Raw genomic sequence first — 14,656 nt, 5'->3', positions numbered from 1 at the left:
GGTTCTAGTTGGGTTTTTGTTTTTGTTTTTTTGCTTTTAGGAGAGACAGATCCAAAAAAAAAAAAAAAAGTGGCTACAAGTGTTCACCTATGTTATAGGACTTTAATGAGATCCTCAATCCATTTTGAGTTTATTTTTGTATATTTTTTTTTTTATTTCTCTGTTCATTTCTTCTCCTTTCCTTTTTCCCTTTAGATGATTTTATTTCTTTTTCTTTTCTTTTTTTTTTTTTGGCTACACCTGCAACATGTACTGCAGCGCAACCTGGGGCTGCTGCAGAGACAAATGCCAGATCCTTAACTTGCTGCACCAAAAAGAGAACTGATGATTTTCTTTCATAGTATGACTATGTTTCTTTCTTTTTAGTTCTTGTGTGTCTATTGTAGATTTTTGATTTGTGGGTTACCTTGGGGTTCATATATGTTGACCTACATCTGTAGCTACTTGTTTTAAACTGGTAGTCATTTAAGTTCATTTACTCTCAGGATGTATCAGGATATGAGCTATGGTGGAGCAACCACCCTCAGAGGTATGGGCTACTCCTGATGTGCTGTTTGAGTAAGTTCCCTCAGTGGCCACCACTACCACACCCAGGCTCCACCCTGGGACCAGGTCACCTTTTCATCCTCAGCCAAGTCTTCTCCCCAGTAGTGGCCAGTCCAGACCCAGTGACACGCTGTGGCATGCAGTGACTGGGGCCATGGATTTGCTTGACTCGGCTGGGGAACATGCTGAGGTGATCGTGGGAAGCCAGTAGCAACTAGAGCCATCCTCTCTCTGCCCTCTCAGTCCCACCTGGAGGGCAGGCCAGTGGCACACTCCTCTCCATCAGAGTCCAGGCTTCCCACAGCCCTCCTGTATGTCCTAGCTGTCCTCCAACCAGCCCAAGGTTGCTGGTCTTCCCCACATAGGACTACAGCCCTGAGGAGCCCAATCTGGGACTCTCACTTCTCAGCCCCCCGTGCCCCTGTCCACCTCCGATTCTTCCTTCCCCTGAGTCCCCTTCCAGGAGCACAGTCCCAACCTGATGGTTTTTCTTCCCTTGCTTCCTGATTGTGTGTTGATCTTTCTTAAAGCCTTGGTTTTATGGGAGTCCTTCTGCCAGTTTCCAGTTAGTTTTCAGTGATAATTTTCCACATATAGATGTATTTTTGATGTATTGGTTGGGGGAGGTAAGTCCACCTCCTCTTACTCTACCTTCTTGATCAATATCTCTCCTTTCTTGCTCTATACCTGACTCTGCTTTGATTTTGAAGCAGCTTACGTGAACTTTCTCAGAGATATGCCTAAGAAGTATTTAGTCTTAATACTTGAGTTAGCAAGTTAGTATTTAAGATAATTAATAAAAGGATAAACTGTCTCCCATGATCTATTTGTTAAGGAATCAGAGCTCTTTACCCAGAGACATTCAGACATACTGCTATCTTGCATCTCTAGAAGCATCTTTGAATGAGATAAGATTGAACTGGATATCTCTGCTCCTCTAAACAGCTGGATCCTAAGATGACCTGGTCTAGTGACTAAGAGATGCTAACTTGAAACCTGAAATAGGAAATAAGACAACACGAAGCATGTCAGGATGTAATAAATTCAGTCCCATATAACCTAACATATCAACATTAAACATAAATATCCACAGCAATGCAATATATGTCCAACTACATATATTTATTGCTTTCTATTTGCAGAAAAGTAATGTACATAAGCATGATATATTCAAATTAATTTCTGATTTAAAATATTTACTATCAATACATTACTAATCACTTGCCATTTTGCCTTCTATAATTATCCTAATATTCTGAATAAAGTATAGTCTACTGTATTAATTTATATACCTATTTTTAAATTAGATGATTCTGCATCTATTTATTTATGGTCTAGGTGCATCTCCTCTATTTTATGGTTAGAATGAAACACAATTAACTGAGCACAGGTGCTGGAATAATGTTTGCAGGATGAAATGCAATGACTGTGACCAAGAACAATGTGTCTTCCATGGTTTCTTCAATATAGTCATTAAATCCCATAAGTAAAGTTATTTGCTTTTTTAAAAAATAGACTTCGAACTACAGTCAATGCTGTTTGAAAATTGTCAGCTCACATATTTTAGACCAATTCTATGGTACACCTGAAAACATGTATGTCATTTCACAATATAGGAACAATGCACATCTTGTTTTCAGAGAACTTATCCAATATGTTCTTATGATTTGGAATTATTATCTTCCTCAGAAGCTGTGATGGTGGGGAGGTGTAAGTTATAAAGCCCATGGAATAGGATCGAGAGTAGGGCCAAGGTGGCATTGAGTACCAAGGAAAGGGGAAGAAAGCTTAATTCTCAGGTTCATTCACCTCTACAACGTTCCTCTACTAAGTGCCCACTAGACGGTGGACAATTTAAAATTTCAAGGGCATTTTGTAATGCAAATATAACCTCATGTTTTGAGCTCCCGGGGCTCACAAAGCTTTCAAAAAACAGTAGTACATTGTCTTAGTCCATTCAGACTGCTATAACAAAATACTGTAGACTGGGTGCTTAAACCACAGAATTTTACTCCTCACAGTTCTGGAGGCTGGGAAGTCCAGGTTTTGAAATTCCAACAAATTCAGTCTCTCTAGAGAGACTGCTTCCTGGTTTTCAGACAGACAGCCTCCCCTGTATCTTCGATTGGTATATTGTGAGAAAGTAAACTTATGCCTGTCTTTTTATAAGGGCACTAATCCTATTCATGAGGGCACCTTCATAACTTAATTCCCTTCCAAAGACCACATATCCTGACACCATCATGTTTTGGGTTAGGATCACAGCATATGAATTTGGGGCACACCCAAATATTCAGTCCGTAGTATGTAGAGAGAAATGAAATATCCACAAAGGGTAGTATGCCCAGGTCCCTAAGTGGACTACCTTGTACCCAACAAGACTTTCTAGCATAGATAGCAGAGGAGGGATGTTCCAAATCTTAACAGGAAGGGACAATATATATCCGCATGCCAAATGTGTTATGCCAGAAGAAATAGCAATTCCTCACCCTTCTTCTTGCTGAAGGCCTCCTAACTCTCAAATTATGTTTTCCAAATATTGGAGCTGGCTTTATGGATTACGGATGGCTGAATATGCAAAATTGTTGAAAAAACAGGGAATAGATTTTCAATTTGATGTAATTATGTGTATTTAATATTACATTTTGATACATCAGAAAATTTTTATTAGAAGGTACCTTGGAAAACACTAAGTATATATATGCATGTTAAATATATATGTATATATATACACACAATTGCAATTTTGAATCTCAAATGGATTCACATTCGGTGATAGTAAAGAGTGAACAAATGTCAATGTTAAAGTCTATGAAATGTAGAGTAACTAAGCTTCCATAATTGAATAATACTTTACAGGTTATTTTGTGATGTAGCAAGCATGGGCATTACTGTCTACTTGCAGAGAGAAAACACGAGAGTCCTTCAGGCCACAAATCCTTATTAAGCATCCAGCACATGCCATATATGATGCCAAATCATCGGGCAGCAACCAAGAATACAGCTGACATTGTCTCTCTTTGTGTATATGCAAAGATTTTTTAACTGGCTAAACCCACAAGCCTTGTCAGGACTCTTTCAGGGATTTAGACATCAGAGGTATACCCAACCATCACAGCCCAGCAGTAATCAACCAAATTTTACAGCCCTCTGTAAAAGGATGATAATTTAAAAATATTAATTTAGGTATAAAATTTAATGTAGAGAATAAATAATATATGTACTTCTCTTATTTTTCTAAAAATATACATGTTAATGGTTTCCTGTATACCAGATTCATCTTTAAACCTTTCTTCTGACCATAGGAGCTGATGCTGTGGAAGCTCAGTGTAAAAGATTTGAAGTGAGAGCGAGTGAAGATGGCAGGGTGCTGTTTTCTGCAGATGAAGATGAGATTACCATTGGGGCTGAAAAGCTGAAAGTTACAGGTACTGTAGATGGAGGTGTTGGAGCATTGTCTACTTCTTAGGAGCATATTCAACAAGAAATGACTTTTTAAGGTGTATGGTTTTCCCATGCCTAAAATTGAGTCTCATATAATATCATATCACATCATTTGATTTTCCAATAGTAATCAAACTGAAAGCACTGGTTGTGATTACAGAGGAGACTATAAATATTACCCTTAGTGATAAAAAGCAAAGCTGCATGTCTCAGGCAGGGTTAGGTGGAGGAAATTGGATGTGGATGCTGGGAGAAAAGGTAAGGTGCAAATAATGATGAAAGCTTGTACAAGGTAATAGACAAATACAATTTAGAGATATTATTTAAAAGTAAAAGACATGCAAAAGAACTAAAATGTAAATATTGACTTTATCCCCTTTATCTTTTTTTTTAAATATTGACTTTAGAATGAAGCAAGAGGAAAGATTATAAGTAAACTAAATTCTTATTCTCGAGGGCTCATAATTGTCCTCAACAGTATATGAATCAAGAAATAGAGCTAATCACATATTAAGGCCATTATTCTAGTATTAGGGCCATTAGTGTCAACCACCAACTGAAATTAAAAAGCAAAACCGAAACCAAAATAGCAAATTTAAAAGCAAGACTAGGGTAAGAAATAATTTTATTAATCAGACTATTTTAAGTATTTTAAGTGCAATCCCTTTTGAATTATTTGATTTATAACCACCATACTTATTATGTTGATAAAATATTTTAAAATACTTGAGTCCTCTATTAAAAATTAAATATGTTTGGCTTGGCATTTCCCAAATTTGAATTTGAGGACAGCTCATGGGAGATTTATCATATAAAGCAGAGTCTGTGGGCCTCGTGAGAGCAGTTTGCAAGGTAAATGGGCTCTGCTCTTGTGCTGTTGAGGTTACATTCCGCCTCTGCTATTTAATATTTTAATAAACTTCATGCCTTCTATTTTCTTTCGTCAAAATGATTGAAATGATGATGATAACATTAGAGCTCAAATTACACATGAGTGCACCTGTGTGTGTTTAGGATGTTTGGGGCACATAATGAAAACATGTGAAAGTTAGCTTTTTATTTTTTTGATAATGGTAATATTAATATTGCCCATATCCCATTCATGGAGGCCTGTGTGGATTTCAAGAAAGATACACTATTAAGTAGCAATGAAATTCAGCAAGGGTTGTTGAGTGGGAATCCTCACTGGGCATCTCTGGTCTGGCTCACAACCTACCACCACCCTCCTCACTGTCCCTTAAGCCCTCTTTTCTTTCTTTTGTGCCTTTTCTGCTGAGTAGCTGGAGCCTGCACTATTGGGTCGGTGTTTGGACTGCTCCTCATGACTGCCCACCAGCCTCATTACTCTTTTTGTGTTACGACTCCTCAGAAAGTTCAGGAAAGAAGGCATGCGCGTAAAGTAAACATTGCTGTTCCTAAGTCCAGAGTTTTCAGTCAAGGAACCAAAAAAAATTTTTTTTTTAGCTAAAAAAGTGTGAGAATTTTGGTTGGCTAAGAGCACAGATGTATCAGAAAAGATAATTGACTTCAGGGCCCTTAATGCAAACATTTTGAGTTGCTAGTTGGTAGGAAATCAGGAACCAGGGTAAAAATGCACTCAGGGGTGATTGGGTAGATGAGATTTTATTTTATTTTATTTTTGATTTATTTGTTTGTGTGTTTCTTGCTTTTTGGGACTGCATCCACAACATATGGAGGTTCCCAAGCTAGGGGTAGAATCAGAGCTGTAGCTGCCGGCCTATGCCACAGCCAGAGCAACAAGGGATCTGAACCGTGTCTGCAACCTACACCACAGCTCACGGCAAGGCCCAATCCCCACACACTGAGTGAGGCCTGGGATCAATCCCACAACCTCATGGACACTATTCGGATTTGTTTCCGCTGCACCACAAGGGAACTCCCCAGATAAATGTGATTTTAATATTTAACCATCTTTAAACCTTTGTAGTTCCTACCAGTTATCAGCTTCGATACCAGCATAATCCTCATAGCTTTTAGGATATTACACACTTATCAAAAAAGTATTTCATCCATGGAGTTCCTGTCATGGCGCAGTGGTTAACGAATCTGACTAGAAACCATGAGGTTGCAGGTTCGACCCCGGGCCTTGCTCAGTGGGTTAAGGATCTGGCCTTGCCGTGAGCTGTGGTGTAGCTCGCAGATGCGGCTAGGATTCCTCCTTGCTGTGGCTCTGGCGTAGGCTGGCAGCTACAGCTCCAATTAGACCCCTAGTCTGGGAATTGCCATATGCTGCGGGAGCGGCCCTAGAAAAGGCAAAAAGACAGAAAAAAAAAAAAGTATTTCATCCATGTTCAGATATTCGCATTGATACTTTGCATTCCTAAGTGAAGGTAAGTTCTAGAGCTCTGGACAGCTTTTGTGATCTCATAGAATTCCAAAGTTCTCTGATCTTTACCTTCATTTTTCTCATAACTTGCAGTGAAGTACTATCTCTACAACATAAGACACACTAGTGTTTTAAAATTTTCTTTGAGGTAGGTGGATACCTTTATTTCCCCTTTTTCTTGATAGCCTGGTTGCCATCCTTGAACTGCTAATAGGACTATTAAGTCAGAGGAGAAAGTACTCCCTGCAAATCTCAGTTTTTGCTTTTCAGTTAGCTGTCTTTGGCAGTCATCTCTGCTGACCTACTCACTCTCTCTCTCTTTCCTGCTCTGTGTATGAATGCATGTGTGTGATGTATGCATGGTGTATTTGTGTGTTTGTATAGATGGATAAATATACATATCTCACTCTGGCTCTCTTTCCATTTCTTTCTCTTGTCAAACATATACACAGAGCTTTGAGTTTATTCTTTATAACACGCTTATAAAGAATGTAAGATATATACCAACGCTCTAGGTTGATACATATCTCCAGTTATCCAAAAAAAACCAATCAGTTTTACAATATATTTGTGTATCATATGACTCCAGAAGATTCTACATAATAAAAATGATACAATTTTGAGATCATAATTACAGAATCCAGGCAGAGTTTTGGAAGGGATGGAAGCATATCACAAGAGGAAAGAATGATAGTTTGTGTAACAAGTTACCTTGGCTTTTAATCTGGTGTGGATATGCAAGAGGCTCCACACTGCTCATAAATCAATGATAAGTTATGGATTATTTTAATCTGACTGGGATTCCCCTGGTATCTAGTCACACTTCTGTTTCTCACGAAGAACCTGTATATAACCACAGACACAGATACAAACGTGCACACATATACACACATTCTTAAATTCCTGTGAGGTCCTTACTCCATTACTGGAATACTGCATATGCACTTTATAGTAGCTTTATTCCTTCTTGTGATACTTCTAAAATGAAGGGAACTAAAGTTATCGAAGGCAAATACAATTTAGAATTTCACATGCTTAGAGGAGAAAATTGTGCATAGAGTAGCATGCAATTTAAGGGCACTGGGATTGATTAGTAACCTCCTATGTACTTTAAAGCAGTGCTTGAATATTTGACAAATAACACTACAAAGAAAGAGTGACTCCAGGGTATTTCATATAAATTAGGTAGTGATACTGACAAGACTTCAAAGTTTCATGTGACGAGATCTGAGTGAGGTCGATTCTAGAATTTTAAATTTGTGACACACAATTTTTCTATTTGAGCAATATCTATGGGAATTAAAATGTATCCTGTCTGATTTATATTTTACGAAACTGTGGCACTTTGTACATGGACTCTTTCAAGGAGACAGAAGTGGATGGATTTATTGAGGCAATGAGTGGGTCTATAAATCTGAAACAAAATCACTTATGAATAAAATTATTCATAGATCTAGTTTAGCTAGGATATTTAAATTTACTCTACTTAGAACATAGTAGGGATTTACCTGATAACATCTAATACTTTTAGGTACAGGAGGATAGAAGTAAAATAGCAGATGGTTACCCAAACACCACCACCCCTCATTATCCCATAGGTATGATTAGCAATTCATCATGTCCTTTAAATTTGCAATTTTTTTACTCTTGATATTTCTTGGCTTGCTCTTTGCTTAAATCTTAATTTGAATATACATATTTGACCTTAACATGCCGTCTCTTTATCATTGAATATATGGCAGCTTCAACTTTAGCTCACATGTGCATGCTTGACAATTTTATTTTCCTTTGTATTTCCTAATATTGTCAAAGATATTACTTAATGCAATTATCTTTTGAGACCAGGTCAATAAAAATATATATATAAGCCTTAACACTCAGAAGACTCTTAAATTTAGTGCTTTCAGGCAGAATCCATCAACTGCAATTTGTACTTTCATTTGTATTCCAAGTAGTATATCACCTTAGAAAACAAAATGCAAGTCATTTGACTTTATAAAGTGAAACACTTTAGCCCTATAGCATACTTTCATGTTAAATTAAAAGCCATTAGTTGGACTTAGATCTCTCTGTTTTGCCTTTGAGGGAAAAGCGGGAAAGAGTTCAGTGTGTGAGAAGAAAAGATATCTCTCTTTTTTTAATCAGGCAGTAGAAATTAAAACTGGCAATCTGAAAGAATAGTGAATCCAAATCATGCATCATCCTGTACCCTAGTGTTTGCTTGAAAGTCAAGAGTATCATTCCTTTGTCTCTGTCCTAATTGAATGATTGGAAAGATAGACAAGTTCTGGTGCTTGTTTGACAACAGAAGAAAGGATTTTCTGAAGATCTGTCTTTTAAATTAAACACCATGCTTCTGGGTTAAAAATCAATATTTTCTGGTTTGTTTTTATAGTTAGTCTTCTACATCCTTGTTCCTGTCTGTTAAATTGGGACACTATGATGGGGTCAGCTTTGGAGTCAACCTTTCTATTATGTAGGGCCATTGTTCCTCCAGGCTGTCCAAGTGCTAAGAACATGGTAACGCTCAGCCAGCAGGATGGAGATGGTTGGCCTGAACAGCACCTGAAGAAGTGTAATTCGATCAGGTGCTGAGGAAAGTGATGTGCAATCACCTAATTTTCTTTGGTGTAGCATCTCAAATCTGTAGACTTGTGTAAATCACTCAACTCAATCTGCTAGTTGCTTTTCTTTTTTTTAAAGTAGCCTCCTCCTCCATATCCATCTCCTCCTCCCTTCTTCCCACCTGCTTGTAGAAATGCTTCAGCAGTACATCCGCATGGTTTACTGCCTCTAGTTGTTTTTTGAACTTAATGAGGATAAAGCTTTTAGAGATGTTAAAGATTAGTACCACTCTGCCCTCTCCCCAAATTTCCAGGTCAAAACTGATTGCAGGTTTTGAAGTGTACAAATGAACTATGCCGTCTTTAAAAAATAGCTGCTTCCTCCGAGCACCTTATTGACAGTCTTCTCCATGACTTATTTTACTTCTTTGAACTCTGATTTAAATGTTTTCTACTTCTGTTAAAGCAAAATTTCTTTAAAATATAATTGTATAATAGAATGTGAAGAAAGTCATAAAAGGGGACATCCCCTTATAAAAAGGGTGGAGGAAGATTGGCATCTTTGGGTGTTGCTTTTAAATTTTTCCACTGATGTTTACAATAATAACTGTGGGCCCTAGATCCACAAAAATATCTCAAAAATAGAATTTATCCTCCAGTTATGTAAATGAGTAGTCTGATTTCATATATATCATGATAAATTCTAAAGACTACATTAAATATAAACTATAGTCTACTAGAATTACTTGCAGTTTTTATTTCCTTGCTGGCAGTATTTGCTCCTAGAGGCTACCTATATTCCTTTTGATGTTTTCCAAGTGAGCTGCCACTAGGAACACTGAGTTGAGTCACTCTCATGCTTCATATCTCTCCATTTTCCCCTGCTGTTGCATCTCTCTTATTTCCACTTCTGCCAACAAATGGAAAATGGTTATCTGCTTTTAATAGCACAAATCATTACATTGCCTTATTATATTATCCAGATCAGGTAACATAGTCTCCAGGATTTAGTGAATGAATGTCTTTGGATGGGGGTGGCAGTTATTACTCTGCTTGCCATATTGTACAAATTATTTTTCTTCTTTAAAAAAGCATTGTAAGAAATATCTACCATGTAAGATTTTGGTGAAGGTAAAAAGATATATGTGAAAATCACAACAAATCCTGACACAAATTTGGCATTTGATAAATGTTATTTCCACCATATAATATTTAAATATTTTAATGTTTTTTGCTTATTTGCTTGTGGGTTTGTTTGTTTGCTTTGTTTTTTTTTTAGGACTGTACCTGCAGCATATGGAGTTCCCAGCAATGCCAGATTCGAGCCACATCTGTGACCTACAGCATAGCTTATGACAGTGCCAGACCCTTAACCCACTGGGCAAGGCTAGGGATCAAACCCATGCCTTCATAGATGCTAGTCAGGTTTGTTACCACTGAGCCATGACAGTAACTCCATATTTTTAAAATAAATACTTGTAAATAAAAGGCTCTGGACTTTGGATAAAGGAAGAAAGAATAAGAATTGAAAATACATGAAGTTGAAATTATTTATTCAACATTATAAATGGAAAATTTATACTTATATAAATTTATACTTATATAGATTTATATATTACTAGATATTTAGAGGTATTTGAAGACTTATTGAGAAAATATAAAAAGAATAATAGGAGTTCCCATCATAGCTCAGTGGTTAATGAACCCAACTAGTATCCATGAGGACACGGGTTTACTCCCTGGCCTTGCTCAGTGGTTTGAGGATCCGGCCTTGCTGTGAGCTGTGGTGTAGGTCATAGACATGGGTCAGATCCTGCATTGCTATGGCTGTGGTGTAGGCTGACAGCTACAGCTCTGATTGGACCCATAGCCTGGGAACCGCCATATGTCGCCTGTGTGGCCCCAGAAAAGACAAAAGATTAAAAAATAATAATGATGATAGAAGATGGGTAAGAAATACTAATTATATCTCCAAAGTACAATAGGTCAAGCAATATAAATTTTATTTTTCTCTCATTTAACATTGCAGCCAGAGGCAGTCCCTGTGAAGCATCCAATGATACAGTGTCTTAGAATTTACAGTGCCGCAGCTGTCTGGGACAGAGAGTTTTGCTTCTCCATAAGTTTGAGGCTATCACATACCATTATCTCTGTGTTCTAGAATGGGAGAAGTGGGAAAAAGAGGTAGCAAAGGGGAAAGACTTTTCTTAGAGTATTACAACCTAGAAGCAACACTTGTCACTTACTAATTGGCTAAAATTTAGTCATGTGCTTATGTGTAGTTACAAGGGTAGCAGAGAAACAGTAGCTCTAATTGGTGAGTACGTTTTTGGTTAAAATTTGGAATGGCAACTTCAGTTATTAAAAGAAGGATGAATTAGTGAGAAATGAACAATTTCTTCCATGGGAATGTATTTTAATAATATAGAATCCTAATATGTAACTTCAAAGGGAAGGAAAAATGCATAGCTTCAATATGTTATTTATTGAAAATATCAACCTTCAAAATGTCCCTTAAACTTTACTCTTCTTCAATCCACAGCAATCTCCCTATTCCTAGTTTACCTATTGCAGAAGACTCCTATGCCTTCAAATCATTTTTTATTTTATTTCCCCAATACAATTTTTTTCTACTGTACAGCATAGTGACCCAGTTACACATACATGTATACATTCTATTTACTCACATTATCATGCTCCATCATAAGTGACCAGACATGGTTCCCAGTGCTACACAGCAGGCTCTCATTGCTAATCCATTCTAAAGGCAATAATTTCAATCTATTAACCCCAAGCTCCTGATCCATTCCACTCCCTCCCCCTCCACCTTGGCAACCACAAGTCTATTCTGCAAGTCCATGATTTTCTTTTCTGTGGAAATATTCATTTGGGACATATATTAGATTCCAGATGTAAGTGATATCATATGGTATTTGTCTTTCTCTTTCTGACTTACTTCACTCAGGATGAGAATCACTAGTTCCATCCATGTTGCTGCAAATGGCATTATGTCATCCTTTTTTATGGCTGAGTAGTATTCTATTGTGTATATATACCACATCTTCCGAGTCCAATCATCTGTCGATGGACATTTGGGTTGTTTCCATGTCTTGGCTATTGTGAATAGTGCTGCAATGAACATGCGGGTGCACGTGTCTCTTTTAAGTAGCAAATGGCATTATTTCATTCTTTTTATGGCTGAGCAGTATTTCATTGTGTATACAGACCACATCTTCCTATCCAATCATCTGTCGATGGACATTTGGGTTGTTTCCATGTCTTGGCTATTGTGAATAATGCTGCAATGAACATGCAGGTGCATGTGTCTTTTTCAAGGACAGTTTGTCCGGATATATTCCCAGGAGGGGGATTGCTAGGTCATATGATAGTTCTATGTATAGATTTCTAAGGTATCTCCATACTGATCTCCATAGTGGTTATACCAGCTTACCTTCCCAGCAACAGTGCAGGAGGGTCCCCTTTCCTCCACACCTCCTCCAGCATTTGTTATTTGTGGACTTATTAATGATGTCCATTCTGACTGATGTGAGGTGGTATCTCATGGTAGTTTTGATTTGCCTTTCTCTAATAATCAGAAATGTTGAGCATTTTTTCATGTGCTTGTTGGCCATCTGTACATCTTCCTGGAACAATGTCTATTCGGGTCTTTTGCCCATTTTTCCATTGGGTTGTTGGCTTTTTTGCTGTTGAGTTGTATAAGTTGCTTGTACATTGTAGAGATGAAGTCCTTGTCAGTTACATCATTTGAAACTATTTTCTCTCATTCCATAAGCTGTCTTTTTGGTTTCTTTTCAGTTTGCTGTGCAAAAGCTTGTCTGTTTGATTAGATCCCATTGGTTTATTTTTGCTTTTATTTCTTTTTCTATGGGAGACTGACCTGAGAAAACATTTGCAAGGCTCATGTCAGAGAATGTTTTGCCTATGTTCTCTTCCAGGAGTTTGATGATGTCTTGTCTTATGCGTTAAGTCTTTCAGCTATTTTGAATTTATTTTTGTGCATGGTGTGAGGGCATGTTCTAGTTTCATTGATTTGCAAACAGATGTCCAGGTTTCCCAGCAGTACTTGCTGAAAAGACTGTCATTTCCCCATTTTATGTTCTTGCCTCCTTTGTCAAAGATTAATTGACCATAGGTGTCTGGGTTTATTTCTGGGCTCTCTATTCTGTCCCATTGGTCTGTCTGTCTGTTTTGGTGCCAGTAGCACACTGTCTTGATGACTGTGGCTTTGTAATATGGCCTGAGGTCTGGGAGAGTTATGCCTCCTGCTTGGTTTTTGTTCCTCAGAACTGCTTTGGCGATTGTGGGTCTTTTGTGGTTCCATAAAGATTTTTGGATTATTTGTTCTAGTTCTTTGAAAAATGTCATGGTTCATTTGATAGGGATTGCATTGAATCTGTAGATTGCTTTGGGTAGGATGGCCATTTTTACAATATTAATTTTTCCAACCGAGGAGCATGGAATAGCTTTCCATTTCTTTACATCTTCTTTATTTTCCTTGATAAATGTTTTATAATTCTAGGCATATAAGTCTTTTACCTCCTTGGTCAAGTGTATTCCCAGGTATTTGATTTTTGGGGGTGCAATTTTAAAAGGTATTGTATTTTTATATTCCATTTCTAATATTTCATTGTTAGTATACAGAAATGCCACTGGTTTCTGAATATTAATCTTCTATCCTTCTACTTTGCTGAATTTGTTGATCAGTTCAAGTAGTTTTTGGGTGGCGTCATTATGGTTTTCTATATATAATATCATGTCATCTGCATACAGTGACAGTTTTTACCTCTTCTCTTCCTATTTATGCCTTTTATTTCTTTTGTTTGTCTGATTGCTCTGGCCAGGACTTCCACTACTATGTTGAGTAACAGTGGTGAGAGTGGGCATCCTTGTCTTGTCCAAAATTTTTGTGGGAAGACTTTCAGCTTTTCTCCATTGAGTATTGTATTTGCTGTGGGTGTATCAAAAATGGCTTTGATTATGCTAAGGAATGTTCCCTCTATAGCCACTTTGGTAAGTGTTTTGGTCATGAATGGATGTTGGACTTTGTCAAATGCTTTCTCTGCATCTGTTGAGATGATCATGTGTTGTTGTTGTTTTTTTTTTTTAACTTTTCTGTTGCTAATGTGGTGTATGACGTTGATTGGTTTGCTTATGTTGAACCATCCTTTTGTACCTGGGATGAATCCCACCTGGTCGTGGTGTACGATCTTTTTTATATGTTGTTGGATTCAGTTGGCTAAAATTTTGTTGAGAATTTTTGTGTCTATATTCATCAAAGACATTGGCCTATAGTTTTCTTTTTTGGTGGTATCTTTGTCTGGTTTTGGAATTAGGGTGATGGTGGCATCACAGAATGTCTTTGGGAGTGTTTCTTCTTCTTCAACCTTTTGAAAAAGTTTAAGGAGTATGGGTAAAAGTTCCTCTTTGAATGTTTGGTAGAATTCACCTGTGAAGCCATCTGGTCCTGGACTTTGATTTGTAGGGAGTGTTTTTATGACATAATCAGTTTCATTTCTAGTGATCGGTCTGTTCACTTGATCTATTTCTTCTTGATTCAGTTTTGGCAGGCTGTGAATCTCTAGAAAGTTGTCCATTTCTTCTAGGTTGTCAAATTTGTTGTCATACAATTGTTAATAGTATTCTCTCATGGTTTTTTGTATTTCTGTAGTATCCGTTGTGACTTCTCCTTTTTCATTTCTTATTTTGTTTATTTGGGTTTTTCTCTCCTCTTCTT

At 37.3% G+C, this 14,656-nt stretch overlaps 1 protein-coding gene across 6 annotated transcripts in view; it reads left to right on the top strand.

The window, feature by feature from the left end:
- Window positions 1-14,656, top strand: part of SGCZ (sarcoglycan zeta) — a 1,021,521-nt gene that overhangs the window by 950,992 nt on the left and 55,873 nt on the right. For all 6 annotated transcript variants that reach the window (XM_021077242.1, XM_021077240.1, XM_021077238.1 and 3 more), the window contains 1 exon segment: window positions 3,852-3,974. In XM_021077242.1, coding sequence (XP_020932901.1) covers window positions 3,852-3,974 — 123 coding nt within the window.

The sequence above is a fragment of the Sus scrofa genome, chromosome 17 (genome assembly GCF_000003025.6).
Source record: "Sus scrofa isolate TJ Tabasco breed Duroc chromosome 17, Sscrofa11.1, whole genome shotgun sequence".
NCBI lineage: Eukaryota > Metazoa > Chordata > Mammalia > Artiodactyla > Suidae > Sus > Sus scrofa.
This window is presented reverse-complemented; position numbering and strand designations above follow the sequence as displayed.